Here is a 27,732-nt window from a genome sequence, read left to right as displayed (position 1 = left end):
CCAGTGCTGCAGGAGCTGCTTCCCAGCGCAGGGCTCCAGAGCTGCCGCATCTCATTAACAGGCCCTGTGTGACCTGCTGGATTAATCCACTTGGCAGGCTGGCAGCAAGGGAGCATGAGAACACTTCTTGCATGGGTGTGTGTGAGAGCCTGATTGTATGGGAGGGTCCTTCGTAGCTTGTCCTGGTGCGTTGTCTCTTGCTCGGTGCTATTCTGGCTGTGGAGACCAGTAAAGAGGCTCCTGTGGCAGTTGGTGTTAGCATCGAGGTCAAGTCTATTCTTGGGGCAGCTGCTCCACGCACTTGCTCCTGAGCACTTCATTGCCTGTAGTTGCAAATACCTTAGATTGTTGTGGCAGCAAACATCTCTGTGGTCCTCAAAATCCACCCAGTGCTTTGCGTGAACATGTCTGCCACCCTGTCAGAGAGCTTGGGTGTGAGCACCCAGACAGTAAACTGTGATGGGACTCTTCTGGGGGACTAAGAGTTGGACCAAAGCACAGCAAGCACCCAGTACGGAGCAGGGAACGGTCCATGGATGAACATTCTCTGGGCTGGCACAACAGGCTGGAGTCCCTGCCCTTGCTGTTTCCTTTGTGCCTCAGATTCCTCTGTCCTGAGTCTCCATGTTTATACATCACTTTTGGCTGCAGTTCCCTCACAGAGGTGGCTGAAGGTGGGGTTTTTTTTTTTCCTTTCTTTGCAGAGAGTGGGTACTGAAAAGCAGCCTCTTGATAGCCATGGCAGTATACACGTACCTAAGGCTCATTGTGGACCATCATGGCACATCTCAGCTCCAGGTGCTTCGTCAAAAGGAGGTGGATTTCTGCATCTCCCTCCTCCGTGAACGGGTGAGCAAATCAGGGAACTGAGGGGATGACTGGGAAAAGAGACGTGCCTCTCTGTGGAGTCTGTGTCTGCATGTGGTGGTGTTGTCCATGTTCCTCATGCAGCTGGAAGCGTGAGACATGCTGATTGCTCAGAGTCGTCTCCTAGCTTGCACTGTACAGGCAGTGGTGTTTGGTTCATTCTCATTGCAGGCTGTGAATGGGTTTTCAACTGATTTACACCACCTATCCCATCAGACTTCAGGCTGTAGAGGGGGAGAGCAGCTGTTTTGATGGGGCTGCCTCATTTCAGTCTCTCTTATTCAGGCCACAAGGGTTAAAACCATTCTCTTTCTGCTGCTGTGGCACCTTAGTGCTTGTGGCTTACTATAGCTGCAAGAACATCAGTTCCTCTCTTAGGGAGGCAGCCAGTGTCCTCACAGGTTAACAGAGAACACGGTAGCCAGCTCCAGGCCACTTTTTGGTCTGTGTCGTGCAGGAAAAACCCCCAAAGCTAGGTGTAGGCAGAAATCCTTGCATTCAGCATCCTAGCCCTGTGGGCCGTGATGGCTCTGCAGCTCCCTGCCTGCTGGTCTGAGTGCTGCCTGCTCTCCCATTCTTCCTTGCTGGGCGGGAAGGACCAAGTGTCAAGTCTTAGCTTCAGAGACTGGCTGCAGTCCTGGAGAGAAAATATCAGATTTATGGTCTGATTGTTTGCTTTACAAGAGAGAGAACATTTTAAAATAGCTGCTGACCTTCCCGCCTGTCACCCTGCCTCTCAGAACCTGCTAGCTTCAAAAGAGGGGCAGGCTGCCAGGGGCAGGAGTGTAGATATTGTGCAAAGAGTGAATCATCTGGAGCCAGCGGTAAGGTTGAAGGACTGACTGTTCCTCCCTTCCCCTCCTCCTGCCCCCCAGTGCCTTCTCCCTTCCCCGTGCGCAGGAGCAGGTAAACAGTAAATGAGATTTTTTCCTCTCCTTTCCCCAGTTCATGGACTGCTTCATGATCGGCCGGGACCTTGTGCGGCTGCTGCAAAACGTTGCAAGGATACCTGAGTTCGAGCAGCTCTGGAAGGACATCATCCACAACCCACAGGTCCTCAGCGCGCAGTTCACAGGTAGGCAGGGCCAGGGCCAAAAGGGCAACCGTCTCTGTTGTGCCTTGCCCACATGCAACGTAGAGCCTCTGCCAGAGCCCCGCTAGCCATAGGCAACCCCCTCCTGCCTTCACGCGCCCTTGTGGCAAGGTTGCCATGACTGTCAGCCCATTCCAGGGAGAGCTGGAGCAAAAATCCTGCACAGCAGCTATTTTTCACTCTGCACACCCCATCTGGCCCAGGTCTCAGGACCGTGCTAGAGCTAACAGGGTCTATTACAGCCCTACTAAAGCAAAACACATTGGGTGCCTGGGTTCCTTCCAGATGCTCTCTTAGAGGAGAGCATGCAGAGAGCGCTATAATTACATTGTGTGATCCCACCTCCATCAGTGTCAAGGCCCATGTGGCTGCTTCCAGAGCCCCTCTTGTCACTAACTAGAAGAAGATGCCTCCAAAAGCAGCTTTCTGCTGGCTGCAGGGAGCTTAGGAATAGGGGCAGGGCCTGGACCAGTTTCCCATGGTCAGCTCCAGCTCTTGCCATTTTTTTAAATGCTGCAGAGGCCTTGTAGGCATCTGGGCTTTAAACTATCCTGGAAAACAGATACTTGAGGTAGCTGTAATGATAGATCGTGAGAATGCAGCTGAGCCATGGCAAGGGTTGGTAAATTGTATTGCTTGTTCTGGACTTAAGGCTTCCATAATTGCAGTTGTTGCTTTTTTTAATTAACTGATTTATAAGCTGAGATGAAGCTGGAGCCCAAAGATATAAAGTGTCTGAGTCCTTCACACTCTTCAGAAAAGAGTCTGATTAAGCTCCGTAGCTCTAAAGCAAAAAGTCCAGAAGATGCAACAACTGACACTTTCTAAATGGGATTTTATTTCTCCCAGTAGCTTTGCACGTTTGGTCTGCTGAACACTCAGCCATGGATTCCTCTGCACAGTCTGAGTTAAAATAGCCATGATGGAGAGAGTGTTATATTTATAATTTTTATTGGTACAAATTACTCACTTCTCCAGGGGTTGTCACATCATTATCTGTCTGCAGCAATTCTAGTGAGTCTTCAGAAATGGGGCTTTAAAGCGTTCTCCCCCTGCCCCCAGTGCCTGCTCTCCTCCCAGGGGCCGTGTTAATGTCACTTTAAAGATCTTGGATTATGCTCAGGGAAACTCACGGCACATCATTTGATTAAATGCTTCTTAAGCTTTGTGATCTGTGGCTTCTCCATCTCCAGAACTTGTCTCCTGTCATTGCTGGTCTCTGCTAAGGCTTGCCAGCCAAGGGACTACAGGGACCCAGTTCCCCTCTCTGGGTTATCAGAATTAGCCTGTGGGGCTTGTGGAGGCAGAGGAGTCTTAGCCCTACACCTAAGGAAGGCTCACGTTTCACATTTCCAGGGCTCAGCCCTACCTTTTCCTGCAGCTGTATGTTCACTAGAAGCATTTCTTAGCTCTGTCTGGACCTTCCCAGCTGAGTGCTGAGCTTTCACGTCCATGCTTGGAGCATCCTGGGGCACCTAACAAATGTCCTTCTTGCTTCACTTGCTTCCCCCGGTAGGGGCAGCTGGTCAGGGTTATTTCCTGGTTTGCTGCTAGTTTTAACCAAATGACCCAGCAAAACGACACCTAAACTGGGGCTAACATCAGTGCTCCTGACTCATTCTCTTCTGACAACTGCCAAACTCCCCATGGTTTTTGCTCTTTCTCCTTTGGTTCCCTTTTTCTTCTGTTTGACACCACAACCAGTGGCCCATGGCATTGCCTGATGGTTCGTAGAGGTGAGACGACACCTGGGTAAGTGCACGCACCCACAAGCATGTTTTTCCTTGCCGTTTCAGCTGCAAAGCGCTGGAGCAGGCAGAGTTCACATGTGTCCCCAGGGGATACCCCAGCATAGGCAGCTGGGTAGCCCTCGGGGCGGTAGGGAGAGGTGGGCTGTGTCTGGCAATGCACCAGGAGTCCAGTCTGGGTTTGTCACTCCTCCCTGTCCCACGGAGAACCCCGCAGTTGGCTCTAGGGGCTGGATGGGAGGACTTCAAGCAGAAGCTGATCTGTCCAGGGATGCCCTCATTCATACTTGCTCATGTGGAGCCTTCAAGGTCCCCTCCCCAAAATAATTTCCCCTGCAGTTGGTCATAAGACTACTTCTTTGCCCTCTTGCCTGCTGTTGAGAGCCTGTAATAATTGCTCTGCAAAGTGGCTATTATCTCTAGCAGCTGCCGGTCCACGTAGTCTCGGGTTTGTATCGCTCTGTAACCTCTGATCTGAGTCAGTCATGCTGAGCTCCATGCTCATGTGACTAGGGCCAGAGTTCAGCAGCACTGAGTATGAGGGAAAACCGCAGCAGGGGGTGGCTCTGGATGCAGGACCCATCCCTCCCTCCAAGCAGCTGGGAGCTCTTAACAGGCAAGGTGCTTTTGTGGCTCTTTTCCCCTGATGGGCAGCTCGCTCCCACCCTTTCTCTGAGCTCCACGGGAACTGGCATCTGTTCTTTCTGCTTTGAAGCTTCCCTCTTCCAGCCCTCCCCCAGGTGTGGCCCTCCAGCTGCACAGCAGAAGGACATCTTCCAAACAGCAAAAGAGCGAAGCCCACCTCGTGTGCGCAGTGTCCCTGCCGCCTGCCTGTCTGCGTCAGAGCTGGCTGCCCTGTAAATCTTTCAGGTCTTGTCAAGCAGCAGCAAAGCCTCTCTGCTCAGGTCATAAATTCCTCCTCTTTGCAGCTGTCTGGGAACGAGAGTGGTTTTTGCAACCTCCCCTTCTCCTTCCCATCCTTCATTCTCTACACGCACATGCACACACAAGTTTTCTGTTATGTCTGATCTTTGTTGTTACATCTGGGTACCTTTACTCCAGGGGAGGAATTGGACTTGGGTGCTGGCACAGCCCACGATGGGCACTCTTTATGCCAGCCCTGCTTTTTGGTGCCCAGGCCGAGGGGTATGAGATGGAAATGTGCTCTATTGGTTACGGCTTGGGTCTCGGCGTCTGGACTTCCTCATTTCTCTTCCAGATCTTGTCCCTGCCCTGCTGTGCATCCTCTCTCCCTTTCTTCAGGCTCTCCTTCCTGGCATCCTCATTAGTGATCTCTGACAAAAGCTTGCTCTGGACGGGAGATGTTTTAGGAGACCTTTTCCAACCAAAACCTTGATCCTTTTCCACTGCCTGTAGCCTTGGGGAAACGGAGCTTAATGCTCCAAACTCAGCTTGCTGCGGATGTTGGTAGATCCCTGCCCAGATCCCATTCATGCTGTGCTGTCCACGGGACCGTGTGAGCACAGACCGACCTCTCTGTCTCTCCCCAGGTGTCCTGCAGCTCCTCCAGTCAAGGACTTCTCGCAAATTCCTGGCATGTCGCCTCACTCCTGACATGGAAACCAAGCTGCTCTTCATGACCTCACGGGTAACTCCCTCATGCTTGCTGGGGGTCCTGTGCCAGCACAGGGGAGGAGGGCACTTGTTCCTGCCCGGTCCATGGTGCACCAGTCCTGTTCCCACGCTGACACTGGGCACAAGGAGGGAGGGCAGAGCACCAGTCTGAGCTTTACTCGTGCGAGTATTTGTTGCTTCTGGCATCTAACGGCGACAGGAGGAGGAGAGGCTGCCCAGCAGGAGCTGATGTAGATGGGCCTGAGACACCACTGGTATTCATTAAAAGGCACAAAACAGCTTTGCAGGGGAACATTGCTCCTGGCTGGCTGCTTTCCAAGGCAAGCGCTTTCTCTGAATGGCCACGATGCGGTGGGTTATCAGCGCTCCAACAACAGCAGCCGTATTCAAGAGAGGCCAGGAGCTGCGCAGCGACAGCACTGGGGTTAACTGTTATCTGTATTCGTACACCAGGCAGAGCTCGCTTCCCCCTCACTCTGCCTCTGGCCCAGCTGCTCACTGACTGCTCACAGGGGCTGTGCTGTGCCGACACACACAGGGCATGTGGTCTCGTCTGCTCAGCTGGAGACAGACCCTGCGTGAGAACGCTGCACAATGGCCTTTTTGCTTCCTCGGTCTCTCTAAAGACACTGCCAGCAGGGGACTGATGGGGAGCAGGGCGTGAAGCAGAGTTTGCTGAAAGAAGCAGCTTAGAGGATGGTAGACCGTGGTTCTAGCAGCCTTTCCCCAAGGCTTGAGCAAAACCTGTGTCTTTCCCTTTCCCTTCAGGTCCGGTTCGGCCAGCAGAAGCGGTACCAGGACTGGTTTCAGCGGCAGTACCTGTCCACCCCGGACAGCCAGTCCCTGCGCTGTGACCTCATACGCTACATCTGTGGCGTGGTCCACCCCTCCAACGAGGTGCTCAGCTCCGACATCCTCCCACGCTGGGCCATCATTGGGTGGCTGCTCACCACCTGCACGGTGAGTTGTGAGGGCCTGACCCAAAAGCAAGTCACATAATTGCCTGGGATCACTTCCCTTGCAGGGAAGGGGTAACCTTCAGATGCTGGAAGCTGCCATGGAGGTTGGGATCAGGTATTTCCTAGCTGGGCTGAAGGAGAGAGTTGCAGAGCAGTGGTTATGACATTGGCCTTTGTTCTGCACTCTGGATTTTAGTCCTGGCTCTGCTGCACACTGGATCCTTTGGGATCTCCTTTCCCTGCATAAACCTCACCTTCTCACTTTCAGCTTATCAAGCCCTTTGTTTCTGATTTATGTTTATGGCCCATCTACAAGGCGTGGGGCCTCTCCTGTCCCAGTGGGGTGCAAGAGCGCCTGCAAGGAGATGCCTCATTACTGCCTTGTTGGCTTCCACTCTCCGCCTGGCCTGTCATCCCTTGTCCCATGCAGGACTGCAATCTGCAGCACTTGTCAAACAGAGCAGAAGCTGCCGAGGAAACGGCTGTTGGCCGTGGCCATGAACACGTAGCAGATAATGCCAAGTGATGTGCGGGGCCCAATTATACATGACTCAGGGTTGTAGCCAGGCTGCACTTCACAGAGGATGTGGCTCATATCTCCCAGTGTTGGGGCTGCCTTGGCCTCTGCCACTCTGTGTGCTGCCCTGGCTGGAGCTGCTTTCAAAGCAGGCAGGTTTGCTCAAGAATTTCCCACCTTCTCTGAAAAAACAGCAGCAGCGGGTGCCCGGGAGGGGTTTTGCCAGCTCTGCCCTGTCCCATTGGTGTGAAGAGCATTGCCACCGCCCACCTCACAGCAGCAGGGCCCAGCACGTCAGGCATGCAGAGGGATTGGGTGCTCAGCACTGTATTCATCAATTTGTATTTATTTTTTTTTTCTTCTTTAGTCCAACGTTGCTGCTTCAAATGCCAAACTGGCCCTATTCTATGACTGGCTCTTCTTCAACCCTGAGAAGGACAGCATCATGAATATAGGTACTCCACGGGGAGGCTTTCTCTGAATGGGCAGGGGTCAAAGAAGGGGTTAATGGCTTCCAGAGCTGGTGGAGGTAGGGGGATCTGGTGGGGAAAGCCCAGCAGATTATCTCCAAAGGGCATCAGTTCCCTCCCCTGCCTTGAACTCCTGGGATTTGCTGGCTTGCTGGAGAGTTGCTCTGATGGAGCCGCTTTTAATTGTGGCTTTCATATCTGTGGTAACAGCAAGCATCTTCCCTGAGGTCAGTGGCTGGCCCCAGAGCATCCCTCCCTGTGGGCAGGCAGGCTGCCTGACTGCAGGGCTGTCCCAGGGCTCAGGGCACATGAGCAAGGACTGATACAGCCAGGGGTATTGCTGCGAGCTCCTGCCTGCAAGGAAGTTGGTTCTGGCCATTGTTTGAAGCCTAAGTGTTATTTAGGAGCTGGATGAGGGCAAGGGTGTGTACAAGCCAAAAGAAGGGGGTTCCCTCTGCACCCCAGGGGCAGAAGGCTGCATCTGCAGGAATGGGGTTGGGAGGGTGGGCACAGGGAGTATGGGCATCTCTGGGGCTCTCAGCACAGGGCTCCCTGCTTTCTCCTTCCAGAGCCTGCCATTCTGGTGATGCATCACTCCATGAAGCCTCACCCTGCCATCACCGCCACACTGCTGGATTTCATGTGCCGGGTGAGCCGCCCCTCGCTCTCTGGGGAATACCCTGGCTTGCCAGATGAGTTGCATGACGGGGGTTGAGTGATGAGGTCTGTAAAAGCAACCACTGGGGTCTGCACCATCCCTCTGCCACCAGCGGGACAGAGAGACTCCTCAGGAGTGTCAGCAGAGGACAGTGTAGAGGGAAACAGCCGTGCTCTCTGCTTACACCAGCCAGCTGTGCAGAGGTCGTGCTCCAAAGAGAGCTGGTCACTGTGTCAGCCTCAGGGACTTGTTTTAGCCTCATACGCTTGTCTGTGGTGCAGAGGAGTGGAAGTGCACTGGCTGGGAGGTGGTCCTTTAGGGATTGCAGTGAGGCCCTTCGGCTGTGCTCTCCTCTGAGCACTCCCCACCACCCATTGCTGGTGTAGCAGCACCTTGGTGTAGGTCAGTGCTTTTCCTTCTCTGCCAAGACAGAAGCTGGGAGCAGTCAAGTGGTGAGCTGCGCAGCCTGCTCCCTGCAGGCTGCCCCTTGCTCTGTGCTGGCCAGTCACGAAGAGCAGGAACAGTAACACAGGCTCAGGGAAGACAGATATCTTCACTCCCCAGAGAGTTTTGAGGCAAAGGCCCTTTGCCTCTCCATCCCATAGGAAGGGAATTTCCTGAATCCCTAGAGCCAGTGATAATGGAGCAGCAAAATAGTGTCGACTCGCTGCCCATTCTTCAGAGCCAAAAAACCAAACCAAAACAAACAAGCTGTTCCGCCTACTGTTTTTTTCCGCATTCCTCTGCATCATCTGGTCTGTTCTGCCCTGAGCCTCTTGATTGTGAAATAGCCTGCAGAGTAGCTCAGTATCTTCTGGCAGCCCTTTTAACCTCACCTTACCTATGCTAAATTAAGGAGGGATTTTCCCCTTGCTGATCTGCCAAGAGCATAGTCAGGCACACTGCTACAGATGCTCAGCCAAATTATTCGCCTCTTAAAACCCCCTACCAGAGGCTTTGGTGAGTCCTTGCGGTCTCTTGATAAATCCAGGGCTATTCCTGGAGGTCAGAGCGTTGGGCCCATGTGTCATTCATTAATGGGAATGCCACTGTGGGAAGGCGTGTAAGACTTCCCAACTCTGCAAATAAATCCTTCCAGAATGATGAGCATTAGTAGGAAAAAGGCTTCTGAATTGTTCCCTTTAGTACCTAATGAAATGCTTGGCTGGATGTCATCCCTGGAGGTCAAACAGAATCTCACTGCAGCAGGGGACAAGTGAGACCCATCACCTCCCTTTCAAAGGACAGCTGTCCTTGGGCAGGGAGCAGAGCTGGTCCTGCCACTCCATCCTGGGGAAGCCATGCCAAGAGTTGCTGGTTCCAGTAATTTGGTCCCAGGGAGGGCTGGTGGTGTTTCTTGGAAGTGGGGTCTTTCCATGGCATGAGCGCTGGAAGAGCTGTGAGTTGCATTGCTTTCCTCCCTCATGCCTAGCACGCTCTGTGTGCTCCTGTCCCTGGGCTGCCTGAGTCCAAAAGCAGCTGCTGGCTGCTGGCAAAGGAATTAGGTGGAAGGTTCCTGGGATGACCCAGATTTCAGGGAGGAGTCCTCTTACTCCCTCCAGAAGCAAAGGACTGTGTGTGGACAGAGCTGAATGTTGTTTAGGGTACCCTTCTCGTATTCCCCCACTCCCCAGAGCTTCCCACAGCTCACGAGGCAGCTTCTGTGTGTTTTTCTCATCCCTGGGAGATGCACCAGCTGGCGCTCCGGGATAGAAAAGCCAGAGGCATGGGCTGGCTCCCCTTCTATCTATCATCACTGAGATGCTGCACTCAGACAGCTCTCCTGCTGCCCTTCTTGGTCAACAAGAGCAGCTGGGATGTGGTGCTTGAGTCGACAGTGACCCAAGAAGCTGACTGATGGCCTTAGCTAGTCCTGGCTGTCTCCTGCTGGCTGACACAGACCCAATGGTAGGCAGAAGGGTTCCTGGCACTAACGTGGTCATTCTCCTGTTTTCAGATCATTCCCAATTTCTACCCCCCACTGGAGGCTCACGTCCGGCAAGGCGTGTTCAACTCTCTCACCCACATTGTGGAGAAGCGAGTCCTTGCGTAAGACAGCCCTGAATTTGACTACATTTATACAACTGCTGTGCACCAATTTTCCTGGGTCTCACCAGTCTAGTCAAAATGACCTTCAGGCTCTGTAAGAGCTGCGGAGGGCATTTGTATTGTGTATGAACCATGGAAGAAGGCACAGTTGTGTTGGTATGGTGCTGAAGCTTGTCCTGAGAGCTGTTCCTTGAAACAAGGGAATGGGTGGGTTAAGAAAGCTATAGCCACTACACTTCAGATGAATAGAAATGTCCCCAGCCCTTTCTGGTCCCTGAGCTGAACGGAGCAGCCTTGCTCATGGTGCTCCAGCCTGCAGACAGCTCCTGCATCAGCCAAGTTCCCCTCCCAGGAGGTAAGGCCTGTTCTCCCCTTCCCACGTGCCTTGTGGTGACACAGGTCCCATTGGTGGCAGTGAGGGAACACCAGCTGAGCTGCAGGAAGGAAGGTGGGACCTCATAGCTTGTGGTCCATAATGCAAACCAAAGCCCTGATGTAAGGGAGATCCCCTTGCATGTCCACCGAGGTGAAGCTATGCAGCAGGGCACCGCATCCCAGCTCTTTCTCATCCCTTTCCCTTCTTACCCCCCAACACAGACATCTGGCCCCTCTTTTCGACAACCCCAAGCTGGACAAAGAGCTCCGTGCCATGTTGAGAGAGAAATTCCCGGAGTTCTGCAGTTCGCCCTCGCCCCCCATCGAAGGTAGGGAGTGGGGCAGGTGGCAGAGGGAGGCTGCAGAAGGTGCTGCCTTCCCAGAGACGGGACTTTCCCTGGCACTCCTGCAGCAATAGCAGCTGTTTGCAGGATCAGACCGTGACTCTGGGGAGAGGAGGGCTCTGGGTGCTCATATTTATGGATGGTTGTGGTCTCCCTTCATCTCAGCCCTGCTGTACACTAAAGATGCACACTACCCATTTCTCTCTCTGCTCCATAGGGGCTAACTTAGCCTTTCTTCTCTGTAGGCTAATTGATTAACATAATTAGGTTAAACAAAGAGCAAGCATTTCTAACCTGTATTTAACAGGAGAGTGCTGCTGCTTTGCCAGATCTGCTGAAGGACTGTGGCTGTAAGCCTGTCTGTTTTCCTGTTGCATAAGCTGCTCCGGCTGAAGGGACCGACCTAACCAACAAACCCTTCCTCCCCAAGCCTCTTGGCCTCGTAGAGCTGGTAAAGCTGTTGCTCCGCTCAGGGTCTCAGGCTCTGCCATTGGCCTGGGTGAGGGATGAAGCACGAAGGATGCTGGGCAGCTTAGGTGGAGAATGACCTGGTCCTGCCACACTTGGCACTGGGTAGGGATGGTTAAATGGAGTTGCTGGGAGTGCCCTTCCCCAGCTTGAGTTTTCCAGGGTCCGTCGCTTGCCCAGACTCTTTCTTCCCTTTCCAAAGCACTTTCATCTCCTTGCTGGAGCCTGCTTATCAGTACAGGTGACTCGTAGGCAGAGCCTGCCCTGCCCCTCGGCTGTGTGAGGAGCCATCATAATGTCACTTTGTGCTCTGACCCCTTTGTGTATGTTCTTGCAGTCAAAATTGAGGAACCCGTTTCCATGGAGATGGACAATCATATGTCAGAAAAGGATGACGGTTGTTATGACAATGCCGAGGCTGCGTTCAGTGACGATGAAGATGACTTGAACAACAAAGGTGAGGAGTGCAGTCAGCTGGGCGCCAGTGCTCTCAAGTACTTATACGTCGCTGCAGAATAGCTGCCGTTTGCCTCTGCGCCAGATGGTGTTTCCCCGCTGGCTGGTGGGCACCTTCCCTTCATGATGGAGCATCCTCAGACAACCAGCTGTAAGCACAGTTCCCTCAAAGCCCCTTTCCCATGAGCAGTGGGAATTGTTGCACTCAAGGCAGACCCCCTTCTTGAAATCCAGGTTTCCTTCTGTAAGAGACAGTGTTGAGGCCAATGCTCTGCTGCTTCCCAGTCCCTGACAGCCAGACTCGGTAGATCTGATACAGATCTGTGCTCAAAGGCAGAGGCTGTTGGGCTTCATCTCCCTAAGCTTAGACCCTTCAAACATAGCGCTTTCTCCACCCATGTGTCCTCTCTAGATGTCTGACTAGTCTCAAGCCCTGTTGCTCTGCATGGTTGGGAATCCCTGTGGCAGATGCTGTGCCGGATGGTTTGTTTGGGAACAGGGTGTTTCTGTTCTCAAGCAGCTGCTAATAAGGCTCAGGCCTCTAATTGCTCAGCCACATGGTTTTCATTATGCTCGCTCCCTCTCGAAGCCATGGGGCTGACAAGCCTGCAGAAGGCCAGAATCCCGTCTGCTCACTCTCTGGAGCTAGAGGCATCTCAAGCTGTTTCTGGCCTTAGTGGTAGGACTCTTGTGGGCTTCCTGCCATGCTGGAGGGCTACCCCTACGGTGGGGAGGGGCCACAGGCCCAGGATGGGGGAGACGATGTGACACTGTGCTGTAGCACTGTCTTCCACAGTCCTGTCAAGCCCTGCCAGCTGCCTGGGGCCCCTGCGAGGGACACAGGCTTGAAAGCCGTGTGCAGAGAGGACTTTTGCAATGGGGATCGGCCACCTTGTCCCGTCCCTTAGTGGCAGCTTCTTTGTGAGCACTTCTGCCTTGGTCCTGGTGCTTCTGGACTCTGCTGCAGTTCAATTTTGTGGCCCGGAATGAGCCTGGAGGATGAGGGTGTGGAAAAGCAGTTGGGGTGTCTCAGCCCCAGAGTCCTGAACACAAGCATTTGTGCCTCAGGTGGCAAGAGAATTGCGAGCTAGCTACGTTTGTTGAGTATGTTGAAGGACAGGCAAAGCATCAGGTTTGGAAACTGGACTGAGTGGGAACCACACTTCTGGACACCCCCTGCATTTGAATCCCATCTCACCTTCCTACTCACTGTGACCTGGACATGTCTCTAAAGGGTGAAGGCAAGGCCTGAGGCTGGACCACATACTGGGGGGAAGGCTGCTTGTCCTGGGGTGGTGACTGCCCCCGCAGCCCCTCACAACTGCCACTGCTAGGACAGAGATTGCCTCTAGGACTTCTTAGACGTAGCTGCTTGGGGAAATAGACAATTCCACTGTTGCTTGCTTTGTTGCAGGGAAGAAGAGGGAGTTCAGGTTTCATCCGATCAAAGAAACGATTGTGGAGGAGCCTGTTGATATCACACCATTCCTGGACCAGCTGGATGAGTCACTGAAGGATAAAGTCCTGCAGCTGCAGAAGGGAAGGTTGGTATTGTTTGGTCGTGTGTTACATTTCATGTTGGTCTCTTCAGGGCAACGATACACAAGACCTTTTAGTCCTGTTGTACAATGCTGCTTGCTCCAGAGCCCTTCTCTCAGAGATAATGCAATCTTGTGGCTTGTCTCCCTTTAAGACGGAGTTTCTGCAGGAAATGTCCAGGTGGTTTTGAAAGGTGCTGGGTTAAGAGCCTTGTAAGTTGTCCTTGGAGCAGGCTCAGACCAGAACACAGCAGCAATTTGCTGGGGGCTACAGCCTTTCTCTGAATCAGTGACAGGAAGGCAAAAGGCTCTTAGTTTCATCCTTCTCTGCTGTTGGATTGACAAGACGAGGTTGTGTAGGCCTTTGGGGCTGTTGCTGCCTGGGGGTTTCAGTACATCTCTGCATGGGACACCTTCCCCGCAGACAGAGATGTACCTGTGTTTGTATGTTCTCTGGACTGCCCCACCCCCACTCTTGATTTTCAGTGACCTTGGAATTAACTCCATCTAAAGAAGTTTAAAAAAAGCTCTTGCTTTGCAGACCTTGGCATAGTAGACTGATTTAATGTAATTTATGGCTTTATGGCTTCAAGTGCATTTAATCTTATGCTTTTAGTCATTTAATTTGTTTGTCTTGCTGCAGACAACCTCGGGCACTTTTGTAAGTAGGTGCTGCAGCAGTGCAGCACATTCTTCCAGAGCTGGGTCTCTGCAGCGTGTGCTTCTGAGCCATGCCTTCCTCTAAGCCTGGCACCACTGCAAAGCAAAGCTTCCTCCACTCGCAGGTCCTGGGGGGCTCCCAAGCAGAGCCAGCTCAGCACAAAGCCCCCTTGTCCCTGCTCTTGGTATCTTCCTATGTAACTTGGATTTCCTCTTGTTTTTGTGCTCCAGCGATACGGAAGCTCAGTGTGAGGTCATGCAGGAAATTGTGGATCAAGTCCTGGAGGTAACTGCACAGACCCAAGGAGCAGCACTGCTGCCTAACTGTAAAACCAGAGCAGCTGGAGTGGTGTGGGCTGGGCAGCTCCCAGCCTGCACAGCTCAGCCCCAAGAACTGCAACCAAAGGAGGGACACACAAGCCTGAGGACACTCAAATCCTAAATGAGTTCAAAATGGCACTGTGCAGCTCTATCTGTGGTTGTTAAACACAGCCCCAAGCTGCTGCTTGCTGGAAGGGTCTAGCAGGGGAAAATCACTCCATCCTGCTCTGTTTCCTTATATCCCATGCCTAAATGTCCCCAGTAGTTGCTGTCAGATGGGATGCTGGGGGAGGCAGGCTCACATTTTTACCCCGCTTGGCTGCTATAGTGTCTGCAGAACTTCTGGGGGCTTCTGCATTTGCCGTGCATCTGGGATGCTCCCTTGCTTTTGGCCCTGGGCTTTGTGCCCAGGAGAGGCTGCAGCAAGCCCTGCCCAGCAGAAGAGCTGCGGATGTTTTTCAGGAGCTGAGCATCCAAGGGAGGTTGCATCCCCTGCCTCTAATCAGCTTCCTTTAGAGTCAAGTGGCCTTTTAGCATGAGAGCTGCTTCTCCCCCCTGTGACAACTCAGAGAAAGGGCTTGTTAGGGTGTAAATCCTCATTGCCAAGTGCCTTCAGTCCCTGTTAGCCCTTTGCAGAGGGAGAGCTGAGCTCAGTGAATTACCAGCCATTAGAGGATAAGTGGACCACAGTGATTGTGAAGTGCTTCAGAGCTGGACATCAATTAGGGGCTTGTCTTGCTGATGACCAGCTCCTGGTGCTGCAATATAGCAGCAAAATAGCTCCTGAGCAGCTTGGGGTCCATTCCCCACAGCAGTGACTCTGCTGTGTCCCTCCCAGCTGCACCTGTGCTGGGCAGGCAGAGTTTGAGCTTGTGCTTTCTCCTCTCATTCCTTCCTTTCTCTCTACCAGGAGGACTTTGACTCGGAGCAGCTATCAGTGCTCGCATCCTGCCTCCAGGAGCTATTTAAGGCTCACTTCCGTGGTGAGGTTTTGCCAGAAGAAATCACGGAGGAGTAAGGATCTATTTTTTTGTGTGTCATCCTTTCACACTGGGACTTGGGCTTTTCCCAGTAGGATATTCACCATTTTCAGAAGGCTGTGCTGAAGCCAGCAGCTTCCCTTATGAAGCAATCCAAGGTTCACAAGTGATCACTGTGGAGTTGGTCAACAGTTGTTATATCCAGGGCTCAAAAGAGATCATCTTCCTCTTCCCCACAAGTGCAGGGAGAACCCGCTGCTGCAGGTACTTGTGTCAGAGCTCAGTTTAGGTAATGCTCTGGTGGCTTCTGGCTGTCTGACCAGGGCACACAAGGTCCTAAGTACTCCATCTGTCCTTGCTGTACTTGCACAAATCAGCACCGTACACTCTTCCTCCAGGATTTTGTTGGAACAGGGCTTGGAGTCAGAGCTGCTGGGTTCTGTTAGCAGGACTGTTCCTGTCTCCCCATTAGCTAGGGCTAACCCTTGATGGCCCAAAGACCACAGTGACCAAGGTCCAGGGCTTTTTCCCTGCTGTTGCTGGGGAAACACAGAGGATGGGTGCACAGAGAGCTCTGACTATTGTGTTTGTCCTGCAGGTCTCTGGAGGAGTCGGTGGGGAAACCTCTCTACCTAATATTTAGGTATGTCTGTTCTGAAATTTTTGAATAATCTGTTTAGGGCTTTCTTGTTTGCTTCCTGACCACCACAGTGGGTGAACCCTGTGGGTCTAAGTCTGCCATGCCCCTGCTTGCCCCAGGGCTGATTCCAGAATCAGAAGAGTTTATTGCTTTGTTCTGCCTATGTTGCATTTTGTTTAGTAGAAAGACTTGAAATACAGGAAAATCACAGCTCATCTGGTCCTTTGTAGAAGCCTGGGATCCGTGGGTAACTGAAGTTTGCTTAGTCCTGACCCCTTTGTTGCTGCACATCCCACCGTCCTCTGCAGCAGGGGTGGGAGAGGTGACCCCTGTGGCCAGTCCAGAGGGCGAGTGGCCAGGACAGCCTGGTACTGGGAGCTGAGTTTCCCTGCAAGCTGCCGGTCCTCATCATTAGCAGAGAAGCTTGTGCATGGTATTCCATGTAACATAGCTGTCTCCCTGTCCTGTACTCCCCAAGGAACCTCTGCCAGATGCAGGAGGATAATAGCGGTTTCTCACTGCTGCTGGATCTCCTGTCAGAGCTCTATCAGAAGCAACCCAAGATCGGCTACCATCTGCTGTACTATTTAAAAGCCAGGTAGGCCAGTGGGGATTGCAGGGAAGCATCCAAGCTTTGACTTGGCTCATGCTGCCTCCAAGGGACAGCTCGATGTCATACCACCAACAACCCAGCCCTCTCTGTGGCACGGGGCTGGCAGGCTCCTCTTTCACCTGGGCACGTCTCCTTCTAGCAAAGCTGCAGCAGGGAAGATGAACCTGTACGAGTCCTTTGCCCAGGCCACGCAGCTGGGGGACCTGCACACGTGTCTGATGATGGACATGAAGGCCTGCCAGGAAGATGATGTACGGCTGCTCTGCTACCTCACCCCCTCCATTTACACAGAGGTAAGGCCCCTGATAGGCACCAGGAACCCCAGTTCAGATGCATAGGGCATCCTCTCACCTTCCTATGGGCAGGCTCGGGGCTGGGCTGGTTTGCTTCTGAGCTTCAGGCCTGTTACACTGCAGCACAGAAGCCATAAAGCCTAGAAAAAGTTCTGTCAGCCTGAGCACAACACAGTCTCCATCCACCCCCCAGCCCAGCTTCGTGGGGGTCAGCATGCTGCCATCGAGATCGATGTTCAGCTGTCATCCAACCTGCTTACAGCCCCTTTAAAGCCTGATGCGCTCTGTGGATGGTGAGGTACTAACCTTGCTGTTCCAGATTCATCTCATGCACATGTTTGGCTCCCAGTACTGTGTTGTCTGTGCTCCCTGGTTAAAGACGTTTTGCTCTCTCTGCTGCTTTTCTTCTGGAGAGAAGCAGGTGAAGGCTCCAAGCAGACGTGTCAAAGTCTGGGGGAAGCAGCGTTCAGAACAAGTTCTGCTGCCTGCCCTGAACCCTTGGGTTTAATGAAAGGTTTTATTGCTTTCAGCACTCGGTGCTGAGGTGGAGCCAGCTGGACTTAGCAGAGAGCACATTTGGAATGGGGAGTCAGGCATCTGCACCAGATAGGTCACAGCTCGGTCCCAATTCACACAGCCTGCCTGGCTGTTGGACAGAGCTGCTGTTACCTTCCTCCTGCCGGGATGCTGTTGAGCTCTCCTCAGCCTTGTGCAGGCTGCAGCCTTTTATTTGAAATGGTTGCAGGGTGGAGGCTGCTTCCAACAACCATCCAGCGATCACCCGGCTTCAGGGAGCAGTGCTGGGGGTTGAAGAGAGGGAGGGTAACATCGTGCACTCTGAATAGATGGAGGGGTCAGAGTTCTGCATGTACTTTCTCATTCCTTGGGAGGAATGAGCTGGCCCCGCTCCTCCCTCCTTTCTGGCTAGTTCAGCAGGAACATCTGCTGGGCGTTGAGGCTGTCCAGCCCCATTCCTCATGAGTACTTCCCAGGGGCTTCCGTGGGGACAGGGGCACAGCAATAGCCTGGGGGGAGAAAAATCTACACAGGAGTAGGCACCGTACCACACAGCAGCATGGTGGATGCTCCATGGGGGATCCTGGCATAGAACAGCAGCTGGATCCCCTCCTTGGTCCTTTGGGTTTAACAGCCTCCCTCCCCAAAGGGAGGCGTCAGACTTGCTGCCCCCGTGGGTGTAGTGACCAGCTCAGGTCAGGCAGAATGTCCTGAGAGGAGCCTGTCTGGACAGCCAGATCCAAACGGTGCAGCCATAGCTTGCTGCTGCCAATTTTCCTGGCCTTTTGCCCCATGTGTTGATTTTTTTTGTTTCATCGCAGTGCTGCGTAATGCACGAGGCCCTGGAATGGCGAGCAAAGCTAGCGAGGATAGGGAAAAATGGGGAATTTTAACCACTCTGGGCTGGCTGACTTCTGCCACCCGCAATCAAAGCAGCCTCACTCCTCATGTAGCTCCTCTCGGTCCAGATGGTTGGTGTCAGCTGCATCTCACAGATGTGCTGGGCACTCACTCGCAGCAGCCTGCTGGTGCGCTGCCTTGCAGCCCTTGGCCCACTTGAGCAGTGAATGAACCTGCCTGCTCCAGGCTGTGCACAAAAAACAGCCTGTCAACCCTCCTGCACTTTCTTGGCTCCTTTTCCCACTCAGCCACTTCCCCCGTTGTGTTTAGGAAGTGGTGCTGGTTCTGGTCCAGCCCTCAGTGAGCCGTCGGGTCAGGCAGGGCAATGCTGCACCTTGCAAGGAGGAATATGTGTGTGTCTGAGCCTGAACCGAGGAGGAGTTTTGCCTCAGCTATGGGGACGGGAGCTTTTGACTGGCCTCTCCCTCATGTCCTTTCCTGAGCCCTGCCTTGCTTTTGTACTCTTCCAGTTCCCAGACGAGACCCTACGAAGCGGCGAGCTGCTGAACATGATTGTAGCTGTCATAGATTCATTCCAGGTAAGGAGGGCACTGGTGTCTGGGGTGGGAGGCAGGACATTCCTGAAGTGTCTTCTCTGCTCCCAGGAGGTTTAAACCTGACATGGCCCATCCACAAGCGTTGCAGGGCAGCGCTCTGCTTGTTTAGTCCTCCTTGCCCCAATTCTTGAGCAAGGCATTGGGTTTTGCGAAGAGGAGCTCCAAAACCTCCTGAGTGTCTCCCTTGAGGAGCTGTGATGTGTGGTGTCAGAAGGCTGAATCCAAGCTGCTCCTTTCAAGGGATCTCCCTGGCCGCCAAGCTGCAGCAGGCATGCCGAGAGAGAGATTTGCCTGGGTTTGCTCTGATCCCTTTTGGGTTGCAGGCATTGGCAAAAAGCACCGCCATGGCCAGTGCTGCTGCACGCAGTCACTAATTATTGATAATAAGCCCCTTGGCGGGGAGGTGCTTAGTGCTGCTGGGGACATGCAAATCTATGGGCAGTGTCACAAGGGGCACATGTGCGGGAGGGTGCAGGAAAGGTGCAGGCAGCACGTCCCCTGCTGCCTGTGGGCTGGCAGGGCTGAGATCACGCCAGCTCTTCCCCTCCTGGTGGGAGATCTGCTGTGGGCTCAGCAGGCTAATGAGCGGAAGGCCAAGCCCTCGTTAGACCCTCCTGGAAGGAACCTTTCCCCATGGTCATGCTGAGTTGCCATGAGCAACCCAAAAATAGTCACGGCGAAAGCTGGGGGTGGGGAGGTGGGCACTGGCAAGAATGCTGTACTGCGTGTTTCTGCTGTCTAGGCTCGTCTGGAGCGTGATCTGCTGATAACCCTTTAACTCACCCTATTTATACACCATTCCTGGCCAGTCCTGCTATTCCCAGCTGCGCAGGGGCCAGAACGCCTCGCCAGCAAGATTTGCTTGGCAGGCTGGAGCCAAAGTTGGGTACAGGAAAGGTTTGAGTCATGATGCCCTGACCCGCCCCCCAGTTCAGCCCTGCTCTTAGTTCTCTGCTCCTGCACTCTGCTCCGTGCTGAAATGCAAAGGTTTTGTTTTTCCCAGCAGAGGCCCATAGCATTTCCTCTCCCCTCCCTTCTCCAATTCCTTCATTCCTTCCTGTTATTCTTCATCTATTTCCCCACGATGCTCTGGCTGCGTGGCCCCCGTGCCCAGCCCACATGGGGTCTGCGAGCAGAGCCATGGGGTACAGTCTGGGCAGCTCAGCCTGCCCTTGGTCTCTGCATACCTCCAGCACCCTGTGCCCAAGCAGGCTGGAGGCAGAGGCTGAGGAGCAGGCAGGAGGATAGATGAGAGCCAAATTGCGTTCTGTAGCTGAACCTGTCAGCGCAGGAGTGGGGAACAGTGCTCCCCAGCTCCTGTCCCTGCTCTGGTACAGCCCAGGCAGGCTCCCCATGTGTCCCGTCCTGTCCCTCTGCCTCCGCTTCCACCTCTCCCAGGGATGAAGAGGGTGAGTCAGTGAAGGAAGCACCATGCATCTGGGTAGTGTCAGCTCCCATCCTACAGACCAGGGATAGTCCAGGGCCCCAAGCAGAGAGGTTTGGGGGTTGTCAGAGCTTTCCCAGCAGGCTGCTGAGCCCTCCCTGCTGCCAGCCCCCAGGTGGGCTTTGTGCATCTGTCAGCAAAAGCCTGGGTCTGAGAGCGCCTGGAGCACAAGGAGCAGGTCCCCAGTGCTTGTGTGGCAGCTGAACTCTCCGAACAGGACAATGCCATCCCACCCGCCCTGACCCAGCCTGTGGGGATCTGCTGTCTGTCCTGCCTGACACTTGCTCCCCAGCCTGGGTGTTGGTGTGTGAAAGCATTAACCTCTCATTACTTCTTTGCCTCTGCTGGTCCCTCACAACAGCTGCCTCTCCCTGGAGCTGCTTAACCCAGCTCTCATTTATGAGCCACTTGCAGCCCACAGGGTTTCTGGGACTCCCCACTGGATCCCTGCTCTTGCGGAGTTGGCTGATGTTGGCAGAGCAATTGCTTCCCTGCTTGTTCTCCGGACTTGCCTCGTGGTCCCCCACGTAAGAGGGCTTCTGCAGAGCCTGGGCATCCCACTAACCCTGTTTTCTCTGCCGCCCAGTTGCAGGAGCTGGTGTGCCACGTGATGATGGGGAACCTTGTCATGTTTCGGAAAGACTCAGTGCTGAACATCCTGAGTGAGTAGCGCCCCTGCAGGCACAAGTGCATCTTGGGGAGGGCGGGGGTGAAAGCAGAGGGGTTCCTGGGCATCCCCAAGCCTTCCTGCCCTTTGGGCCCCCGTTTTGCAGAGACAGCGGAAATCCCTGGAAAGGGAGAAGGCTGCAGCCTTCATCACAGCTTTGCCCTTTCTGATCGGGAGGGCTGTAGTCCGTGTCAAGCTGCACTAGGTCAGCAATGCCGCAGGAAGAGCCCTGCAGAAGCTGGCTGCTCATGCAGCGTCCAAGAGAGGCTCTTGGGCTGGCTATGTTATACCGAGGTCTGGTTTTCCTCATGGTATTATTGCTGCTGCTTAAAGGATCACTGCTCTAAACCGGATTGTTAGATTAGCAGTGTGATCCATGCTGTGTGCTCTAATGGGTTTTACCAGGCTGGCTGCATGATGGCTTGGGAGCCCTGGCTCTCCACAGTGCCAGGCAAAGTGTAATCTGGGACTCTGCACATTCGCAGCCTGTCTGGGCAGAGGGGAAAAAAAAAATTCTGAGAAAGAGGAAAGTCCTGAAATCTCCCCCAGCTCTGCAGCCACTCCACGTGGTCCCAGCTGCTGCATCTCCAGGGATGTGAACTTGTCCTGGCGCAAACCCATGGCTAGTCTGCACAGTCGGCTGTTCCCCACCATGCAGCAGCTGATACGGCTGCCTTTCTGGAGACAGCTGTAACCTCTTCTCCCAGTGCAGCAGGGGTGAGGGCAGCTGGGAGGTGATGGCAAAAGGATCATCAGAAAGGTTGGAATCGGGATTTCCCTTTGTTTTCTGTTGAGTGTGACACCCCAAGAGCAAAAAGGCCCTCGCTGCTATTTAGTCTGGCCCTTGGACCACCCTGAACTAACAGAGTAAGCCTCTCAGATGGACAGGCAGCTCCTTGCCAGGACCACGGTCCCTTTAGCCGCTGCATAGGAAAAGGCTGGCGTCCATCATCTCTCCCTTGCGGCATTTGCCCCCAGGATCACCAGTGGGTGACCCAGCTCCCCGTGTTGCTTTTTAATTGGACTTTGGCTCTCATCTATGCAAGCCGCTGACTGTCGTACAGTGGAAAAGCCCTTTCTATCTCCAGCCAGCACTGCATTTTGCTTGCCTGTGCCCTGTGGCTCCTGCTCAGCAGTCGGAGCCAGCCGTGGCTGCAGCCCCCTGGGCCGGGCTGGTTTTGGGCAGAGCCAGTGTGGAGAGCTCAGTGCACAGGGGCCAGCAAGTGTTTCTGGAGAGAAGCCCCATTGCCCTGATCCGATGGCTGCCTAGATCCAGCTTTGGTGTTACACAAGCTGCAAGCAGTGGTCTAAGCCCATTAATTAAAGAACCTCGTTAATTCTCTTCCTTTGAGCCCTGAGCAGCTGCTTTAGTGACTTTGCAGCTCTGCCACCCATGCCTCGGCTGGCAGAGCCTACCCCGGTGCCACCTGCCAGGTCCCAGGACCCCTGCTCAGTCTCCACACACGCGGGGCTGCCTGTGCTGTTCAACGCAGCTGCCCTGGCACAGTGCAAACCCTGACACATGCAGCAGGGTTTCAGGCACCATGCCCTTCTCCAGTGCCCTGCTCTGGGCTGGAGGAGTGGGTGTAATGCCAGGCAGGAGAAGCACTGTCCCTGGGCACAGCTGGACCTCGCAGAGGGGCTGGGGCAGAGCTGCCTGCGCTGGTTCTGGCAGGTCCCTGCCCTTCCTCTGGGCACCATGCAGGTGTTCCCCCTCACCATCTTGTGCTTCCCCCTAGTTCAAAGCTTGGACTGGGAGACGTTTGAGCAGTACTGCACCTGGCAGCTCTTCCTCGCACACAACATTCCTCTGGAGGCCATCATCCCGATCCTGCAGCACCTCAAATACAAAGGTGAGCTGTCCCCTGCACAAGAGGGGCATGGCGCTGAGCCATGGTGGCCATGAGCTCCTGTGCTGAGGGTGTCCTTTCCTCTGCAGAGCACCCTGAGGCGTTATCCTGCCTGCTGCTGCAGCTGAGGCGAGAGAAGTAAGTGCCACCAAGTGCAGGACATAGGGCTGTGTGATACTTTGCAGAGGGTCCTGTGGCTGTAGGCTTGTGGAGCTGCGCCTGGCATGCTGCGGCCGGAGGCTTTCTTGAGCACCGTTGGCATGGCAGGGACAAGGGGATGCCACCCAGTCTGGTTTGGGCTGCTTGAGAAGTGAGGTGTGGGGAAAGCCCCTCATGCTAGCACTCCCCAGCTCGCTCTGGGTCGAAGTCCTGTCCTGGAGCCCCTGGGTGTGATGAGACCCCAGCAGTAGCACCCTTCCCAAAGGCAGTAGCTCCCTCCTGTGTCTCGGCTTTGGGAGCACCATTTGCTGAGTACCAGCTCTCTTAGTCCGAGTGCCAATGGGCTGTTTGTGTTTCACCTTGTGCATCCTGGAGCCCCTTACTTAACAGAGAGCGGGCTGTCACCTGCTTCCCGGGGGGCACAAGTATTAGAGCTGCCTTGGCATTGATCTATGCTGGTTTTGCCTGCACGAGTGGATTGGCCACATCCCACTGCTCTGAGTGAAGAGCATTTTATTTGTTTTCATTAATGCGGTGCATGAGGCTGGCTAATCTAATCCCAGCTCTAAATTGCGTTAGTGAAAAGCCCACAATGACGGAGAGCTCAGGGGCGAGCTCAGGCCGCGAGCACACAGCAGTGTTTTTCCCACGGTGGGGAGGGAGTGGGGCTGGCACGGCTGGGTGATACGGGCTAGGCAGCGAGCTTGGTGGTCCCCAGGAGGATTGCTTGCCAGCAGTCTTGGGGAAGCAGAGGAGTCTGAACACTGCTTGTCATCCCCTGAGCCTGGGAGCCAATGCTGCTGGGGCTGCTGAAGAGCATGTGGGTCCCAGGTGGTGTCTGGGGAAGCTCAGTCCCATCCGAGCTGTGCCTGGGCTCCTGTGCAGCTCCACAGACTTGTCGTGTCCAGGTCTGAAGGCTCCCATGAAGCTCAAGTGGGTAACAGTGGCTGCAGGGGACCCCAGCTGACTGGGGTACAAACTGCTTGTCCTTCCTCCTCACGTGCCCTTGCCCACAGGCCCAGCGAGGAGATGGTGAAGATGGTGCTGAGCCGACCCTGCCACCCCGATGACCAATTCACCACAAGCATCCTGCGGCACTGGTGCATCAAACATGATGACCTCCTGGCCGAGCACATCAAGTCGCTGCTGATCAAGAACAACAGCCTGCCACGAAAACGCCAAAGGTGAGGGGCCGGGGCAGGCACAGCATCTCCCGCTGCTTCCCCCGGGGCCGTCCTGCCACTGGGAAACAGGTGACAGACTCTGCCTTGTGTCCCACTCCGTGCACCAGCAAGGCAGCCGAGATGCCACATGCCGTCGGCACAACACGGACGTGCCAGCCCGTCCTGCCGGCTAGGCCGGGGCGGTACTGCTGCCCACCCACACGCTGACATGCAGCCAGAGCCCTGAGTGAGCGTCTCTGCTCCAGAGCGGTGTGGGAGGCTGCTCTCTGATCTTGCCTGTGCTGACATCCAGCCTGCAGGACCCTTTTATGCCCAGCCCATTACCCAAGCTGTGTGGGGAAGCACTTTCAGCTGCTTGTGTGAGCAGTGCCAAGCCTTGGTGTTCCCCTGCTGCAGCACCAGCTAGGCAGGCCCCTCTGCTCAGACCTGCTCTGCCTGCCTGGGCACAGCTGGATGTTTCCAGAGCATCTTTTGGTGCAAGGAGTCTTCCAGATGTGGTTCACTTAATCTCTGCTGGGGTGCTGCTGCCTCTGGGGTGGATGGAGTCAGGGTCCAGCAGTGCAGTGGGACTAAAGGACGCAGCTGGGCTAAGCTGTAGCCTGCAGAGGTTAAATCCCAGCTCCCCAGGGCAAGGTTTCTGCTCTCATGCCTTTGGAGGAAGGGGCAGAGGGCTTGTTCCCAAGCTCTGGGTGCTGGTGGAGGCAGCTGGACCTGAGGGAGAGGAAAGGAGAGCAGCCCAGGATGCTACAGCCAGTCCTGCACCACTGTGCTGGCTGCTGTGCCAGCTCCTGGCTATGGTGGCACATGGGACACCTCACTCCAACCCCAAGATGTCCCTTGGCAGGCAGGCAGGAGCTCTTTCTGCTGCACTCAGCTCCCTGGGTGATTTCCCAGCCTTTTATCCAGCCTCAAAGAGCAACATCAGGCTGAGGCAGCCTCTGCCCTCGGCGCAGCCATCACCTGCCGGGGTGAGAGGTGGCTGGTCCCACTGCCTGCTCTGACCCTCGGTGCCAGGGGTCTGGGTTTGGGGGAGGGGAGGGTGGTCTGCTCCAGCAGCCCCCAGCCCGCTGCACCAGGCTGACGGGGTCCTGTGCGGCCCCTTCCCGACTGGATGCCTGCAGCCCTTTGCTGGAGTAGGAAGGACATCTAGTGTCCTGGGAAAGCAGAGCAGCACCGTGCTCCCACCGCAACAAGCACTGCGTGTCCCCAAGGACCCCCACCCAGCACCCAGGGAGCCAGCACCACCATGGCACAGAGCTGGGTGACAGCCAGCGGGTTGGACAGAGCCTTGCCAGGAGGTTTGCCATCTCGCACACTAGTACCAGCAAAGCGGCCGGTCCTGCTGCCATCTCGGCCACCTCTGGGTGTCCCCCCCAGCTCTCCAAAGAGGCTGCCAGGGAAGTCTGTGCCTTCATCTGTTCCTGCCTGTTAATTAATGGCCTTTTACAGCTGAACAACGCAGCTATTTTCACTGTGTTTCTGTTCGGGATCCGAGACGTATCCAGGTCTAATCCCCGCTAATTAACGGGTGGCCAGCTGAGGCTCCGGCTGTTGGCAGCACCCTGGGTGCTGGCACCAACGCACCGTCCTGCAGCCGAGGCTCAGCACGGGGTGCTTTGCGTTCCCCTGAGCTGCTGGGGATGGAGGTGGCCAACACCCTGAGCAGGATTTATCCCCTTAATCCCTGAGCCAGAGCAGCACACAGACGTGGGGGAGCCCTGTTGTGTGCCAGAGCTGGAAAATGGATCCTATGCTACTCCCCATCCCGGCGCCCTGCCTGCTCCAGCCTCTGGGTGCTGGGGCACCCGGGAGCAGCATGAGTGGTACGGTTATCTGTGCCCCACGTTGTCTTGGGGGTTTAGGGGTGCTGCTGCAGGGCCATGGCACTCGGCTCCCCCCACAAGCGGGGCCTCCTACAGACTGTCTTCGGGAGGGGGATGGACAGGCTGGGGGTGGAGAGGAGGAGCAGGGTGCATGCTAATGGGTGTCGCTCCTTTGCCCTCAGCCTGCGCAGCTCCAGCAGCAAACTGGCCCAGCTCACCCTGGAGCAGATCCTGGAGCACCTGGACAACCTCCGCCTCAACCTGACCAACACCAAACAGAACTGTACGTACCGCCGCGCAACCAGGACAGGCCCCAGGGCTGCAGCCGCTGCCCATCTCCATTACTGTGAGGTGCCTCCGGGCCGCACATGGGAACTGGGATGCTCTGGGATACTGGGAGGCCCTTGCAAAGCTGCCTGCATCCAAAACCCAGGATGGGGAGGGGTGTTCCCCCTGCCCTGGGGGCATCCACTGTCAGATCTCTGACTTCCATTTCTGCTGGTTCCTTGACAGTTTTCAGCCAAACCCCGATCCTGCAGGCCCTGCAACACGTCCAGGCCAGCTGCGACGAAGCCCACAAGATGAAGTGAGTCAGTGGCATCGGGACCACGAGGCAGGTGCCCTGACAGTGCCTGACCCCCACCCCCCTCCACCCTGCTTCCTTCTAGGTTCAGCGACCTCTTCTCCCTGGCAGAGGAGTATGAAGACTCCTCCACCAAACCCCCCAAGAGCCGCCGAAAAGCCACCCTCTCCAGCCCCCGCAGCCGCAAGAACGCAGCCCAGCCGGCCAACAATGAGGAGGAGTCGGCTTCCAGCAGCGCCTCGGTAAGCATCCCTGGTTCCCCCTCAGCACCCCACAGCCCCTCGGCTACATCCACACCTCGAGGAGGCACAGGCAGGAGCGGGGTCCCCCCCCCGGCAGCAGTGACCCCCCACTTCCCCCTCTCCCGGCACAGGAGGAAGAAGACACCAAACCCAAACCTGCCAAACGGAAAAGAAAAGGCTCTTCCGCCGTGGGCTCGGACAGTGACTGAGGGCTCTGCCCTCTCCCCCAGCCGCTTTCGGGTCCCTGTGGTGCCCGGTGACCCTGCCATGCTCAGAACAAGAAGCCATTGCCAGGACGGGAAGGAGAGCACGCATCCCCTTTGGGAGCCTGCGGGGGACAGGACCACCCCGGCTCCTCGTTGCAGGCGCTGTGCTCCCACACCAACCTTCCCCACTTGACTTTTTAATTCCGTTTTATCAACAGCCAGGGAGGGATGAAAGCGTGCACCCCCCACCCCCGGGACCTGGCTCCAGCCCCTGCCTGTTCGAGGGGCAGCGTGGACAGGGGTCCCCAAGAGGGGATGTGGCACCACGGGGAGGGGAAGGGGGACTCGGGGAGGGGGGGAGGTATATCACACATCCCCTATTTTCATATAAGAAATGTAAATAAACAGTGCGAACTGACTTGCTGCTCCAGGATGCTTTGGGGAGGGGGTGAACTTGTGTCCCTGCCTGCGGGGTTGAGAGGAGGCCGAGCCCCACCCGCATCCTCTGTTTCCCTCCCAGGGCTGCATCTCCCTGGGGAGCTGCTGCGGGGGTAGGGGGGGGAATGCACCAGCACCCACTGGGCAGCGGGTTCAGTTTGGCAGACCCTGCCCGTGCCAGAGGTCATCACCCATGTGAAAAGGGGACGACGGTCTCCCCTGTCACCCCCCCAGAGCTATTAGCATTTTTAAGTGGTTTTTTAAAAAAAAAACAATAAAAAAACTCTCAAATGTTTTGTACAAATGTCACCTCTTTGTGCCTTGTCTCGGCGAGGTCCCAAGGGCCAGCGTCCCCTGAGCAGCTGGCCGTGGTATGTGGCTCCCGGAGGCCCACGGTGCTGCCAGCCCCCCCACCCAGAGTGGGAATCTGGGACAAGGCCAGGCTGGGAGCACAATGGGGAGGCCATTGTGGGGGGGAGGCGGGCACGGGGACATGGTGGGGAGGACCATGGTGAGGG

General features: G+C 55.2%; 1 protein-coding gene across 1 annotated transcript in view; it reads left to right on the top strand.

Moving 5' to 3' along the window:
- INTS3 (integrator complex subunit 3) overlaps positions 1-27,111 on the top strand; it is a 42,696-nt gene extending 15,585 nt beyond the window's left edge. The window contains exons 7-30 of the mRNA XM_010565572.1: positions 705-849; positions 1,813-1,942; positions 5,220-5,317; positions 6,073-6,264; positions 7,148-7,235; positions 7,820-7,899; positions 9,866-9,957; positions 10,555-10,661; positions 11,482-11,601; positions 13,015-13,144; positions 14,030-14,084; positions 15,030-15,133; positions 15,698-15,742; positions 16,218-16,337; positions 16,492-16,645; positions 18,532-18,600; positions 20,649-20,724; positions 22,469-22,582; positions 22,669-22,717; positions 23,755-23,922; positions 25,928-26,028; positions 26,259-26,331; positions 26,414-26,570; positions 26,702-27,111. Of these exons, the coding sequence (XP_010563874.1) occupies positions 705-849; positions 1,813-1,942; positions 5,220-5,317; positions 6,073-6,264; positions 7,148-7,235; positions 7,820-7,899; positions 9,866-9,957; positions 10,555-10,661; positions 11,482-11,601; positions 13,015-13,144; positions 14,030-14,084; positions 15,030-15,133; positions 15,698-15,742; positions 16,218-16,337; positions 16,492-16,645; positions 18,532-18,600; positions 20,649-20,724; positions 22,469-22,582; positions 22,669-22,717; positions 23,755-23,922; positions 25,928-26,028; positions 26,259-26,331; positions 26,414-26,570; positions 26,702-26,779 (2,545 nt within the window). The 3' untranslated portion in view covers positions 26,780-27,111. The remainder of the gene's footprint in view (positions 1-704; positions 850-1,812; positions 1,943-5,219; positions 5,318-6,072; positions 6,265-7,147; positions 7,236-7,819; positions 7,900-9,865; positions 9,958-10,554; positions 10,662-11,481; positions 11,602-13,014; positions 13,145-14,029; positions 14,085-15,029; positions 15,134-15,697; positions 15,743-16,217; positions 16,338-16,491; positions 16,646-18,531; positions 18,601-20,648; positions 20,725-22,468; positions 22,583-22,668; positions 22,718-23,754; positions 23,923-25,927; positions 26,029-26,258; positions 26,332-26,413; positions 26,571-26,701) is intronic.
- The last annotated feature ends 621 nt before the right edge of the window (positions 27,112-27,732 follow it).

Source organism: Haliaeetus leucocephalus, unplaced genomic scaffold (assembly GCF_000737465.1).
Source record: "Haliaeetus leucocephalus isolate CR32 unplaced genomic scaffold, Haliaeetus_leucocephalus-4.0 Scaffold193, whole genome shotgun sequence".
Classification (NCBI taxonomy): Eukaryota; Metazoa; Chordata; class Aves; order Accipitriformes; family Accipitridae; genus Haliaeetus; species Haliaeetus leucocephalus.
Note: the sequence above shows the minus strand (reverse complement) of the source record. Positions and strands in the feature narration are given on the sequence as shown.